General features: G+C 40.8%; 1 protein-coding gene and 1 long non-coding RNA gene across 3 annotated transcripts in view; one reads left to right on the top strand and one right to left on the bottom strand.

Annotated features, from left to right (window-relative positions):
• The window catches only part of METAP1D (methionyl aminopeptidase type 1D, mitochondrial), a 44,103-nt gene extending 30,444 nt beyond the window's left edge, over nt 1-13,659 (bottom strand). Inside the window, exon 1 of one of the 2 annotated variants that reach the window (XM_038142321.1) lies at nt 13,587-13,659. In XM_038142321.1, the coding sequence (XP_037998249.1) occupies nt 13,587-13,635 (49 nt within the window). In that variant the 5' untranslated portion in view covers nt 13,636-13,659. The remainder of the gene's footprint in view (nt 1-13,586) is intronic. The other variant, XM_038142320.1, reaches the window with a different exon arrangement.
• LOC119703085 lies at nt 3,043-14,836 on the top strand. The gene is made up of 3 exons (XR_005257544.1): nt 3,043-13,132; nt 14,396-14,548; nt 14,718-14,836. It is a non-coding gene; the product is annotated as an uncharacterized LOC119703085 (long non-coding RNA).
• The last annotated feature ends 445 nt before the right edge of the window (nt 14,837-15,281 follow it).

Below are 15,281 nucleotides of genomic sequence, written 5' to 3'. Positions count from 1 at the left end.
ACAATTCTGTTTCTATTTGACAAAATTCATATTTTTAAAGGCTTCAGGTTTTGCTTTGGTACTTAAATAAATGCCTAAAATTATTTCATTGGTTGGTTACTAATAATTTGCCTTTTATATTTGATTTTACCCAAGCAAAAATTGCAGTTTACACTCAGTAATATAAAATGTTAACATACTTTAATCCTGCAAATTAATTTCTAACATTTCTTTAATGACTGAAATTAAATAACAATATAAAACAAACACTTCTGCACTTACTATGAAATGTTTTGCGTATGGACTTTTTGAAGCTGCACACTAGCAGAAAAAAGAAATTACTGAAATTAACTGTTAAAGCTGAAATGCTAATAGCCTTTTCAACTTCTACTTCTTTTTCACTGACAATTGCAATTTGCATGGCTTAAAATTTAATACTATCATTAGTACTAATGTCCTATATTTTACTTCATAATCTAAATGAGTAAAATATTATTTTTGTAGTTCACTGGCTCTTATACTTAGGCTGTAATGTTCAGTGTGTATTTCATTATGTAGATGAGCAATGGAAGTTGTCTAACATGATTTAAATGGGTCAACAGTATTTTCCTATTCACATTAATCATCCAGACAGCCACGCACACAAAAAAATAGCCTTGAAAACTAACCTAGGAAATCCCTCTTTGTCACTGACTCTTCCCACCACTCCAACAACAGCAAGCACATGCTCCAGGAGAGCGGAGCCCCGGGACCTGGGGAGCCAAGGGCGGGCAGCGCTGCCCTGGCCGGCGCACAGCTCCCGCCGCTGCCGGCCCCGCTCCCCGGGCTGCCCGCGGCCCCGTGCCAAGAATGATTCTGGTCCTGCGACGTTCAATGGGAGCTGTGTGTTGACAAACTGAGCAAATCTGAATCGGCAAAATTCATTCTTGGCACGGGGACACACAACTGTGCTGAAAGCAAAGGCGCGCTGCCCGCTCCGCTGCACTGGCAGCCGCCTTCCTCTGGCGTAAACACACTTGTCAGAGCTCCCACTGCAGTCAAAGGACACGGGATGAGGCCGTTCATCGCCAATTGTTTATAAAACACATCAAAATTAAGGGTTCTATTCTCAAGCCATGTAACTACCATCTACGGCCCACTTCATATATGGCATATGGCAAATAAAATGGCAATTTATAAATAACATAGCCCTTCTGTAGAAAGGGAAACTGTTCTAATAGACGATAAAGGGGAAGAACATAAGTATAAAACAGGCAGAAAGTAACAGAATTATTGTGTAGCAAACATTCAGACTAATTTATTCAAAAATATATTAAGTTAAAACAAACAAACAAAACCCCAAAACAAACAAAATCAGAAACCAAAACCTCATTTCTGAACTATGTTCACCAGGTTATTCACTCACGTTGTACGGTTTATTACACTATTCTACTGTCTGATTTTCTAATCTAGACAGAGTAAGCAAGGAGTCTTTGCAAGAATTTAGGTCTCTCACTCCTTTTTCTAGACTGGAAAGGATTTACACAGTCTTTTCTGCTCAGACAGTAAATCCATGATAAAAAATAAATGTTTTGCTCTCCACAAGATGAAGATAATCTAACTTGCCAGCAAAATATGACAGGCAATTCTCCTGAGCGTGTTTAGCTACCTTGTCTGCAAAAGTGGGCAGTTATCTATGAAATTCTCTACAGGGACATCCATTTAATCAATTACTAACCTGTAAACTCAACTCACGACTTCTAGATTCAGTCAATTACATGCTAAGAATCCTGCAGCATACTTTCTTTCACAGGGAAAATGTGAAGTCCTTCTCAATCTACACTCATGGCCTATTGAAAAGTGATGTGACTGTGAATTTGAGTCTTACAGCCCTGGCCACAACTTCATAAATCAAGGCTCCTGATCTGTATTCTGTAGGCAAAGAGCTACAATCAAGGTGATTCTGATGTGGCTGTTCCCCTGGCAATGGCTCAGTCATTGGAAGCGTAATGCCCATGCCTGGGCCATGCTTGCTCATCCTGCAGTGGCTGGTAGTCCATTGTCACCGCTTGTCACACCGGAGGAGACACGAGAGAACTGCTGCCTTTCCCTAGACACCCCAGCAGACTATTTTCATCTGGTTGAATTTTCAGGTGCCAACATCCCACCAACTTGTTTGCAACACCCATCTGGTTTCCACAGCTGGGGATACTGTTGCAGCAAGCTCTGTCAAAGTCTTCCCATCACTCTATACCTGATTTTGTGAAGCAGCTTTTAGAGAAGAGTTATTTGGACAAAATAGCCTCCAAATGAACAAAAACAAGACTGTTTTTATCAAGGAGATTTTAGAAACAACCACTTCTGCAGTCTTTGGTTTGCTCTGCAATTACATTCTTGCCAGAAAACATGTATTAGTTAAGGAGAGTACTCTACAACTCAAAACCCTTAGACAACATAATGGTACTACCCAGAAAGCTGCTGGGACAGTTATACCAGCAAAATAATTCTTGCTGGTACAACTTGATCTTTTTGAGCAAGTTTTGATTTAAGCTTTCCCAGAAGAGAACTATTCTCATGATATGAGCTTCTGCTGATTTAGCAGGGTGTGTTAGAGCATGAACAAATCTTTATAAAACCAGACAACAACCACTACTGCATTTACTTCTTTAAAGAACATCTATTTCTACCATGACTTGCAGAATTATGTTAAGAATAATAATCAGTGCAAAACAACCAGAAATGGCTTGGAGAGGTCAGACCTGCCTAGCCACCTCACAGGTGTTCAAAAAGGACACGGCTGTGGTTGTGATATTTTATGAAAATCCCTTTGCTAAGATTTTCTTCTCCTGAGAAGCTGAAGAGTCTCAGCTTCAAGTGTAAACAATTTATTATCTGTTACTGTGGAATGCAGCAGGTGCTTTCTCGATTGGTCAATGTGGGATGTTTCTACTTAGTAGCCAATCAAGGAGGCAGCAGCTCTCGGACTCTCCAGGAGTCACAGAACTTTATTATTTATTCCTTTCTATTCCTATCTTACTTTCTGATGAATCTTTCTCTTTGTTCTTTGTAGTATAGTTATAGTGTAGTCTTTTTTAATGTAATATATATCATAATATAATAAACCAGCTTTCTGAAATGGAGTCAAGATCTCTCCTTCCCTTCACCAAGTCCTAACTGCCCAGAAGACCCATGGTAATAACACGGCAATGACAGTAAGCCTTGTCATCACCTACCATTTAATCCACAAGGCACGAGTGTGACTTGATGCTCAGATCTGCACAAATGACTACAGGCAACACCTCCTCTCAGTGTCAACCCAGCACGTCTTTGTGAGACACCTATCCACTTTGTCCAGTGGAAAAGGACCTCGACTCTAGATGATTTCTAGATGAGTTTACAAGCACACTCAAGAGCTGGGAAGTCAAGGAGAATACAAGCAGATCTGCAGTGACTGTACCGTTTCTTATATAAAGCATCTCCATCTTCACCTGTGTCTCTCAGTAAATCTGAGACTGAACAGCTGGAATTTATATGAGAAACAAACTTGCCATTTTCTTTCAATGTTATGCCACATCTGTTGATTTTCTTTTTTAAAAAAAATACATAAGGCAGGATGTGATTTAAATTTATGTACAAGAAAGCATGAAACAGATAATCTGAGAAGTGTACAAAGTTCCACACAGAACATCTGATATGCTGTAAGTATTAATGTATAAACTCAGACCGTCTTCTTACTGCAATAGTTCTTCATGGTTCAAAATGAGCTTGATCTAAAATGAAACATAACTTTGAACAGGTTTTAGCAATGAATACCTGAACATAAACATCTTAAAAATGTGAAAGCTGGAGACTTTATAGAGCTGGTTAGAGTGGCTGGTTATTTATAATGTAAACTCAAAAGAAAACAGTGCAACTTTCAAAAAAACACAGGAAAGTTTTCTCAGGCTGCACGCTAGAGAGTACGTCTGCCAAAAGACCTCCAAGGAGCTCTGAAGAGCCCTTTATTCTCCCTTCTAAGGCTTCCATGCAGCAGAGCAGCCTGTTGAACACTCGGTTTTTAGCATTCTTCTTTTTCTTCAGAAATTACGAAGGCAACGACATTACTGATTTGGAAAGGACATTATCTCTAAAAGAGCGACAAACAAACTTTCCATGCATTGTTTCAAGTCATACAAAGAGGGTAAAAAAATTACCAACTGAGAAGAAATTCTTATTATACAACAACACAATTTTAATGTTTTGAAACAGTTCCTTCTAAAAAAATCTTCTAGAGTTTGTTTTCACCCGAGATAACACCAAAGGCCAGTGGTGTGATCTGAACTGGTGAACACAAAATACGACTTTTCTTAAATGGAAACTAGAACTTGACTTCATACAGTGCCTTCATACTTAGTGTGTTATAAATTACTTTAAATACTGGCAGGCAAACAGCCATTATGCACTCAAGAGCTCATACGTAATAATACTTAGCATTTTGATAGAGCTTTTCATCTTCAAAGTGCTTTACAAACAACTCATTAATCTCAACCAATACACCTGCAAGGTAGATAAATATCTGCATTGTAGGTGGAGAAAGACACAGAAAGTTCAATGACTCATCCAAAGCCATGCACACTACCAGCCCCAAATATCCCTAGCTCCTGGCTCCTAGAGCCATGAAGGACCTGAGCCCCACTGTGTGTTGAGATCACACCTTCTCTTGAGCTACAGAGCTGCAGGAGAACTTATTTTACTGCAAAGCAGTGGCAGAGTGCCAGCCTAGCTGGAGACCCTCCCTCTTCCAAAGCTGGTAAGTTCCCAAGGACTGCTAGCTCCCACCAGGATCACCAACCCCAGGAAGTGGGAAGTCCATGAGACACCAAAGTGAGACTCACAACATAGATTCTCAAACCAATTCACCATCAAGCAGTGAGCTGGAAAAGCCTCTGCACTGGCAGAAGCCTTTGCCTCTCTCCCTATTTATTTCTAGCTGCAGCACAGACTCCAGAGCAGCAGATTCCTACAAGTCAGACAACAGAACCCTGAAGTCTTTGGCCTCTGAGTACTGCGACAGTTCAAGAAAACAGCTTCACTCCTCTGGTGTTCTCTAACTATTAAAAACTTGTAATGAAATTTTGCATTCAAAAATGGTAATTCTCTTCCCTGTTGGTGACTGGAAAAAAAATTTAACGTGATTACGCTGCATGATTTTACTTCTAACTTTCTGAGTTTTAAAAGTGTCAGATATGATTTTTCTTAAACCTCAGAAACACCAGGAATGTCAAACTTGGAGGGAGCAGAAGAGAAACGTGGAAGGTGTGAATACAATACATGTACTGCGCTACAGCAGACTTTATATTCCCTCAGAGAAAATGAATAATGAACTTTTAGTAATAACATATTTATTTCAGATGTTTATTAGTCACTAGATTTAAATACATAAACCTGACAATCCTTATCTGTTCATTCTTCACATTTGTGAGCTTGGAGCTCAGCAAGTTCTCCAGCCACTGTAGCTCCTCCCTGGGTAAACCACTCATATTTAGAAATATAGGTTCGTCAGACAAACTGTTAAAATAACAGAAAAACAAATTCCACTTTTTCTTAAGATATCGAAGAAAAAAGTCTCTCTACAAGTAATGGTATAAGCAAACACTTATCAAAAGATAAATGAATGGCAAAAATGTATGTATCTAAAAGAGCTCTGCCAGCCTACCCAGTTGACCTGGATATAAAAGGCAAAATAAGAAGAAGCAGCCTTTAATTACTCTTCCCCACATTGATGTTTTAAACTTATAAAGAAAAAAATAACAAGCCCACATAAATCAAAACAACATGAAGAAACAACTCCTGATTATTAAACAGAAGCTACAAGTTCCCCACCTTTAGAAGACTTTTAAGCTTATTATTTCATGATTTAAAGTGGGCTTGTGTCTGACTGCCAACACCATGCTTTTAAAAAAACAAGTCAAATCTACAACTCCCAATGAAAATAAAGGCATATAAGAGCAAACTAAAAATATAACATACAGGAAATAAAATTAGATTTAATTACATTGAACACTAGCGTTCATTCTGCAATCACAAAAAAATTCTAAAAGCATTTTCTAAATTAAAAACTCCACCATAATATTCTACAGCTAAAATACTATGCACTCTTTATACAATGCATTTTTTCCAAAAGAATGAAACAGATTAAAGAGCAGCATGCAAGAACAAAATTGAAATCTGCAATTGTATCCACTAAACTCTGGAAGCCTAACAATGATGATGCAGTAAAAAACCACCTAACATCACAACAGTAATGGCACAACATTTTTTGCTATATTGCTTAATAACTCATCACTTTATTTGTATGCAGCAATGAAGAGATGCCACAGCAACTCGTGTCTGTCTCTGTGTGCTCTATTGTTTCCTGCTTCTGTTTTCAGGGTAGGTTAAAAAGAATCTTTTCTCCTAATCATCAGCAAACCAGTACCAGATTTCACTTGTGGTAAAGTATGCTACCCATCAGTACAAGGCAAAGCTCCATAAAAGCAACAAAGAAAATAAAAAAAAGCAAGAGGCAAGGTCTGAACACATTTTTCTTTCAATTCCCTTGGGAATCATGGTTCTATAGGTCTTGAATTCCCAGGCAGAGGGGATCATGTTCATCAGTTACGGCAGCTCCTCTGGGCCTAAGTCCAGGTAGACTGCTTGTCTAAACTTGATGAAATATAGGCGCCATCAGGTAACGGCAGTGGTTGGGGAGACTCCAGAAATGTGTAACTGAGAACTAAAAAATGAAATTAAAGCAAGGCTGTAGCCAAACAGCCTCCTTCCACAGGATGCAATAACTGTAAGGCAAAGAGTTTGCAACATACAGACTCCTCCTTATATATGTTCTTTTGCCTCTTCACATAGATAATATGAAAGCTGGATTGGGCAGATAAGCATATTTTAACAAACATTGATTTTAAATAGAAATGCTTAGGAAAGAAACCATTGTGACAAATACAAATGGCTTGAATAGAAAAAACATTAAAAAGAAGTCATTGCCCTGTAACCCACTCTCTCTCCCACTACATTACTTCAAAATATTTTCAAATTAAATTTTCATGCTAATAAGTATTGCTAGATCAACAGCACTGGGATGTGGTGTCTAGAAGCACTGCAAGCTACCCATCATGGCACATCATCATGTCAAAATGTCGAAAGAGAAGAAGAAGAAGAAGCAGCAAGACTCACTAGATGTGCATTTTGAAGTGCTATAGGAATGTGCTTGTTTGGGAATGGGGAAGGAAGGAGGAACCAAAAAAAAGGAAAATTCTCAATCCCCAGTTGATAAGATCGTTGTAACTGGGTGTCCTAAAGGTAGCTATAGTACAGAAAAGGCCTTTTCAGACTGAACATGATCAAGTACTACTTTGAAATCACAAATTGCAGTGGACCAGCAGGACTGTCATTGAAGAATGGTCAAAAGCTCCTAAGCTTTTGTTTAAATTTCCTCTTGATTCACAGCTGTCACAATCAGAACATCATGTCTATTATATCCAAATATCAAGGAAAGGAAAACCAGCTTAGATTTCATGACACAGACGTCCACTGCAGCTTTAGCATCAAAACAGGTTCAACACCAGAAGTAGCTTGTCTTCAAGGTGATTTCAGCCAAATCCACATCTCTTCAGAATAAAAAAAAAGAGAAAATACCATAACACCACAGAAATATTTTTTGGTATCCTCAACCTTACACTCCAACTATAGCTATACATGGAAAGCCACACAAGAAATGAGGTTAAGTGTACCAAACTGGCTCAGTAGGGTTTCCCCTGCACAACTACAGAACACTCACAATACACAAATCCCAAAGTTTACAGACTATGTGGTATGTTGTTTTTATGTGCACCTTAAATTCAGCTTCTGGTCTAGGTAGGGTAATTCAGTGCAAAAACTTGAGTAAAAGAAATTCTGTATCTAAATCTAGAAAGCACCTTACCTATGTCCACTGCTAGACTGCAAGTTTGCCTGGTAACATAGGAGCAGCAGGCACCAGGGCAGGCTCAGGCCCTGTTTCATCCTGCTGATGCTGTGCTGCCACAAAATCCTCCAGAAATTACTCCCTCAGTGCTAGAGTTTCTCCATCCATCAGCTAGTGCTCATGATTTCAGCCCCTTTTGTTTGCTTAGCTATCTGCACTGTGAGCTCTCAGAGGCAAAATAAAATGTTTTATTATATGTTCACAGGACATTTGATCCTGTGATTTTAGGGAGTGAAGCTATCTGCTCTAAAATAAAAGGTAATTCACTATTTGAGGTCCAGAATTTCTTTAGGAATGATTCATCCATTCTTTCTCCTCAAACGCTATATATTACTCTAAACCAGCTTAGAGACCTGTCATGTACTCTACCACTATTCTTGACGTTTCAAGTAACAGAACATGCAAGGACCAAGTAGCCAGACACTTCACAGTTTGACCCTGCACATAGCCTCGGCAGGGTCATCTTCCAGTACAGATTTTAGGAGTCTGTATTTTTGTTCCCTTTAATTTAATCTCTAAAGATTGTGAAGTGGTATTCTTTATTTCACTGATTTGCTGTATGAGTATAGAGGAGGTTAAATCAGTTACTTGGTTCTTTGCAGAACAGCACTAGAATCCGTGCGTGTTGGTTAACACTGCATGTGTCAGCCTGAAGAGTAGAAGACTGAAGCAACACCTAAAGGAGAGACAAAGATTGCCTTCTTTGCTGCCCAGAGGCAGCACTGAACTGAATATCTTGAATTAAAATCACAGACAAGACTTTCCATTTCAGACTTTCTACCTTATTACATGGTATTATGTTGAGCCTTTGCTTCTACATCTGCAGGCAGGTGAGGAAAATGCCAGATGACAACGGGCTCTGGCAGGCAGCGTAGAAGTTGTGCATGCCAACAGTCCTTGCACACAGACATCCCCATGTCCAACTGGGAAGACAGAAACAGCACTGTAAAATCCACTTTGGAAGCACAGCAGCAAGACAGCTCCCTACGGTGGGGCATCCCACTTTCTTGCTAGAGTAATTCCCAGAGCTTTTCCCAGGTATTTTCCTTCAGGGTCAGTAGCCTGTGCACAAAGGTGGACAATGGCCCTTCAGCGAATCACCACACCAGGGCAGCGAGCTTCTGCAGAGGGTGGAAAAGCCTCAGAGCTCTGCCATAGGAATGGAAAGAGGAAGCAGCTCTTTTCTGCTTAAAGAAAGCTCCAGGTGTGCTTTAAGGAGAATTCTGCAAAATTAAAAGTGATACATACAAAATACATTTCTAAACATGATCAATTTTGCCTGAAGGATTATGGCTGGGCTTACTTTCCTTAACTTCTGGGATATGAAAATATACCTGTGTAATACATTTATCACAGACTAAACACTGGCAGATACAGGACACTACCTAGGACCTGGGCACCCAAGATATAAGGCATGCAGAGCAGAGAAAGCATTCACAAAAAGCTGAAACTAAGTACTCCTCAGGAACTCATCATTAACTTTGTCTCCATGTGGGTTTTAGCTGCAACCACAACGGTGACGCTCTGGTGCCAGGGCAATGGGCACCTTCCTACAAAGGAGAAAAGACTTCTTAGTCTGAAATGAATGGCTACAAGAGTAGGTGTGGGTCACTAAAGCTGTTGATGTGGCTGAAAATGTTGGTTTTCAGCAGCTGTCCAGGACATCTGCTAATGACTTTCCTTCATTTAAAGGCAACCTTAGCTAATGCTGAGAAACCTAAGCTCACAGAGAAACCACACCCCACACATCCATCCACAGCCAGAAGTGATAGATCTCGTAAGAAAAAAAGACACAGTGTGCTGCCAACAATACATTATCGCTCAACTGAGAGAACGATTAAACACTCTACTGAAAGGGGAATATTTTTCTCTCATGCCTCAAACCCTGAAAGTGCATGTCTTCCCTAGAGTTGCTGCACAGTTGAAATGGGAATAATTCCTCGCCTGCCTGATTATTTTCGAGACAGGGATGAAACTACCTTAGGATCATTTAAAAAATGTTGAAAGTGTACTACAATCAAATGGTTTGAACTTCCACCATGCATCACTTGCAGCTCATAATGCTAATGTTAAATTCTGGAGACATGAGTCTGTCTACAAATTAATGGAAAATGTGAATTAATATTTTCTTCCAGCTAATTGCCCAACTCATATACTGCACAGTGCAGCCAAGCACATTAGATCTTGAAAACTCTCTTGCACAAGTTTTAAACCACTTTTTCTCATTTGTCAAAAAAAAAAAAAAAAACAAACCAGAATTACAGGACGTATTTAATTGTAAGTCTGGAATACCAGGAAACAGTCAAGTCTCCCCAAAACTGTTACCTGTATATTCCATGGTTAATTTTTAAAAAAAATTAGGTTAAAAATACTGGAAGTTACTATAGGTGAATATTAATTGTTTGAGTAGTTTCAGTAACTTCTGAATTTCTTTTTAACAGTGAGAAAAATACGAAGTGATACTTCTACCATTTGAATATTAATAGTGCTAAGAAGATTTTTATGGTTCTTTCTTAACATGAGAATGGTGTCTAACATGCTGAAATTTGTGGTTAAATATGCTTATCAAAGAGCAAGAGGTAACAATTTAAAAAAAAAAATATAACTCCTGTTTCAAAATGCACCATCAGAAAGATGGAAACAGGTTGATTCAGTAGCAGCAAAAAACATGTAAAATGAATACTTTGATTTTACAAAAAAAAAAATCTAATTTTGAGTCCTTTTACTTCCTCTTAGAAATACTGAAAAGTTTGAATTTTATAAAACCATGAGCATTACCAAGGTCTGAAAATTAAAAAAATGTGAGAAATTACTGTATCAGAAACACTGCTCAGTAAAAGAGTCAGTAAAGCAGGTACTTTATTTATCTAATCGCTTCCCAGACGGAGACCCCATAGCACACTTCTGTACAGTAACATGCAGAGTCCAACATGAAATGGCAATGTAAAAGTGCATTACCTGAATGTCAAAGCCATGTCTGACCAGAAAGAAAAACTATGTAAAATTACTTATCTGCACTCTGTCTAGAGCATATAAACCAGATCACTTCACATTGCCTCAATGACTTGCTACACCTTCTTTATTAGTCCAACTAATGTTTGTAACTTGTGTAGTGCTTCAGGATAGTTTGATTATTTCCATAAATACCATTATGGAGAAGAGTTTATTATTCCTTTAATATACACAGTGTTGGCTAACCTATGAAATACAGAAAATACTCAACCATGCATTACTGACAAGGCTTGTGAACCAAACTTATGACCTACACAGCCCAAAAAAGAAAAAAAAAAGAAAGAAACCAAAAAATCAAAGCAAACACCAGCTAATTTCTAATGAGACTTGGCACTTCTGGGCAAACTTGAAAGTGTGAGGCTTTGAAGCTGCACTGCAACAGAATCAACTCCAGTTATGTCCTTCTGTTTCTATGAAAAATAAAGAAGGTTTAAGGCATTTCCTCCTCATTTTACTAACAGAGGGGAAACAGTAACATTCTCAGAAAAATTTTGAAAACAAACATCTCTGAAAGGCTCTGTAGTCACAGAACAAGAAGGATCTCACAACATCCCATATCCTGTGGTGCTGGAGACAGCTATAGTTCTAATCAGGTGCAGTTTCCAGGTTCCCCACTGAGGAGCCTGTGGACAAATTCCCGGTTCCACAAGGGGCTGAACAAGGCAGCTCAGCCCCACACCAAGCAAACAGCCAGCCTGGGAACACAAACTACATATGCAATGGGTGTATCACACCCCACCAGTCTACACTGAATTGACTTTAAAAACCACAGTAAGTCACACAGCTTAGCACAGAATTCTTATTCATTGCTAGGGAAGCAAGATCAGGAATCAGTTATATCAGTATGGAACACAAAAGTAACTCAATTTACATGGGATGTCTTCTCATCAATTATTTCCCTGTGGCTCTAAACCCTGAAATTTCATTATAAGAAATTAGGGGCTTCTACTCTACAATAATTCACCTGTATAAAATAAATAGATCTGTAAGAGATTACTATGCTTTAAACCATCTAAGATACAATTGTAGATATAAATGCAGTTCTTTCATGTGTCCTACTTTATTACCAATAAAGTAGCACAGATTCAATTACGATAACACCTGAAACTGTGATAATATCTAATCAGACAGTTTACAAGCCTGTGAATCAGCACACAGTCCATACTAACTACAAACTGTGACAGTGACTTGATGTGTCTGTGCTCTGGGTGTTTCCCAGTTTTCTTTTACAAAATAATAAATTCAATTCACACTCCTATGCATCACCTGTAGAACTTTTTTTGAATACTCTTCAAGGAAAGGTGAGAGCTAAAATGCAATTCAACCCACTGCAGCATTTAAGCATACAGAATTTCACAAAGGTTGGTGGAAACCACTCACACCCTAAAGAGTTGTGTGCCTTCTTGGGTTGAAAGTGTTTGAATTCTGGCTGAATAGTCTCAAGGCAGAGACTATTCAAATATATGATTACTGAAAAGTGCTTTTTAATTTTCTAGTATTTTTCAGTCAATTTTCTTTTTTAATCAAGGTTTTTTTTAGGCTAGCTTAAGTCCTTCTGATATGTGGATAAAGCACTTAATCAGTATACAACTTCCAAGATCTCTGCTGCTCAAATTCACTTACGCAGAAACAATTCCATAATAAAAAAAAACTTTCATCATTTATAAAAATGTGACATCAGATACATTAAAAAAACCACAGACATAAGAGGTTATAAAAAAGTAATTTTTGTTCAGTTAAGGTAGAACAGATACCCTTAGGTGAACAGAAACCTAATTTAAATTACTTTTGTTTTTCAGCATTCGGAAATTAAATTATATTGAACTGTCCGATTCGGGAAAAATTGGATTTTGTTTAATCAGTCTTGTCTTAACTACGACAGTTTCACTTTCTCTGTAAAAGCATATCCCTTGGGGAAGCTGAACAAGGTTTGATGCCTGAACGGAAGGTAGGAAGGCTTAAAAAAGGGAACTCGCTAGATTCCTTTAACTGGATGAGGACATTGGGCTTTTAAGTGCGCACGGGGCTGAAGACGAATGTAGGTCACGGGGACACGACTTTAGCTTGTAAAGGGGTCTGCGGCAGAAAAAGCGCTCGTCGGAGAACCTCGGGGCACAGGGGACAGCGGGCCCTGACAAGCCATTACACAGACGGGCGCGCCAGCAGGTAAGAAGCTCTGCACTTGAACGGGCTGGTAGAAGAAACACGTATACTTATGTCAGACTGCTTCATCAGCCACAATCACCACAGCCGAAGCAGAGCAAAACATTCCCACAGCCTTCCCCCACCGCGGGGTGCCCGGGACGCGGGAGCTGCCGTGTGCCGGCCCCACGCCGAGCACGGCGCCGGGGGAGCACGCCCTAACACAAGCCGAGCCTTGACAGCCGCGGCCGCCGCGGCGAGGCCCCGCCGCCACACGCCGCCCCCGCCCGGACGCCTTCGCGCCCCGGCCGGCGGAGCGCTCTCTCGCAGCCCTCGGCAGGCGCGGCGGCGGCGGGACCCGTCGCTCCTAGATTTCAAAGCGAACCCCGACTGAGCAGCGGCGCGGCGGCGGCCGGCAGGAAGGGCAGAGCGGCGGCCGGGCCCGCGCCTCACCGCGGCGGCGGCGGCGCGCACTCACCTCCGCTCCGCAGCGCGCGGGCGGCTCTGGCCGCCGCCATGCTGCCCATGTGAGGCGGTCACGTGGCCGCGCGTGGCGGCGGGCCGGGAGCGCCCCCCGTCCGCCCGCGGCCGGCGCGAGCGCGGGTGTGAGGGCGGCGGGCGGGATCCGGGGTGCCTGTGCCCCGCGGCGCCGCTGGCTGCCCTTCTGTGCGGCCCCATCCTGCCCAGCTCACCATCCCTAGCGGGAGCGGTGACTGCTCCTTCCGCAGCGGGAGACACGGCAGCGAGACAGAACTGCCGAAAGTGGACTCCGTCCCGCATGAACGCTGGAGCTACCTCGTAATCTCTTGCCATTAAAAAATAAACAAAACCCAACCAACTAAGCAAGCAAACACCACCACCCCCGCCTCAACTTGTACTTTTGTGAATGAAATAATGGACTACTCTTTATAAGGCAGGAGATCTTTCTCCTTTATTTAATGCCTTTATTAAAAGTCATCAGCTCAGGTGGGGAGGATCGACGGGCCGGGCCCACGCGGCCGCTGCTGCTCCCGGGGATGGCACGGTAAAGGAGGTTGATTGCAGCTTTGCGCGCTGGTATGCAGGCAGAGCTTGGAACTCCTTTCCTCACAGGAGCATCAGGCGATCGTCATTATCTACTCCAACATTCGACCTCCTCTTCCTAGCTGGCATCCTTAGGTTAGGGTGAGGGGTAAAAAGAAAAAGGGACCGTAACAGACACTGGATTCAGTCACTCACCTGTAGACAATACTTAGATCCCTTAATTCCATGCTGGCTCGTTGTTTTAGTTTTTTCTTTTTTTTGTAGGATTTGGCATGGTGTTTACACCTTTGCATGCTGGTCTTTCATATTTGCATGTCAGCTCCGATTTCACCTTTTCAGTCCCCGATACCATCTCCGAGGATGCGGCCGGGCAGGGAGGGGATGCTCAATGAAAGAGGGATTTTTAACCATTAACAGGTAATTAGAGAAAAACTACTAATTGATTGATTAATTGGTGATTGCAACATGAAATTTTAAACAACAAATAGTTTAAACTCCAACTTAGCAGCAACTATGCAACCTTTTTAAAAGAAATTAACACCTTTTTTCTACTCATAACACTCTTTATGAACTAATTAATGCAAAGGAATATCTCGAAGGCTGGTGACAAGAGGATGGTGCCAGACCTTTTCCAGTGGTGCCAAGTGACAGGATGAGGAGCGATGACCATAACTAAAACACAAGTTTCATCTCAACTCGAGGAAGAGCTTTATGTTGAGGGTGGCAGAGCACTGGAGCAGGCTGCCCAGGGAAGGGCTGCAGTCTTCCTCTCTGGAGACATTCAAAACCCGCCTGAATGCATTCCAAAATACAGAAGTAATCCAAGTAAGCCTTTCTTATATCCTCACGCACCTGTAATGATCTTTGTGTCCTTACATACATTCATGTGTCCACACACAGTGGTAAACTGTGGGATAAGTAAGTACATTGTCAAATGAGAACTCAGGCTGTTTAGCTCCAGATTTATTTACCTCCTGGTATAGCCATCAGTAGTTTTTTAACTTCCCATGTACAAGTTTTATGATTTAGTTAAGAATAGACTCAAAGGCCAAGGTGGATGAGAATGCTCAGCGTATTTACTTATATGTGCTTTAGAAAAAGCCCACAAAAAGTGTGAAATTAAAAGTTACACTTCAAGCATTTCAAAAGT

The sequence above is a fragment of the Motacilla alba genome, chromosome 7, assembly GCF_015832195.1.
Source record: "Motacilla alba alba isolate MOTALB_02 chromosome 7, Motacilla_alba_V1.0_pri, whole genome shotgun sequence".
Taxonomy (NCBI): Eukaryota; Metazoa; Chordata; class Aves; order Passeriformes; family Motacillidae; genus Motacilla; species Motacilla alba.
This window is presented reverse-complemented; position numbering and strand designations above follow the sequence as displayed.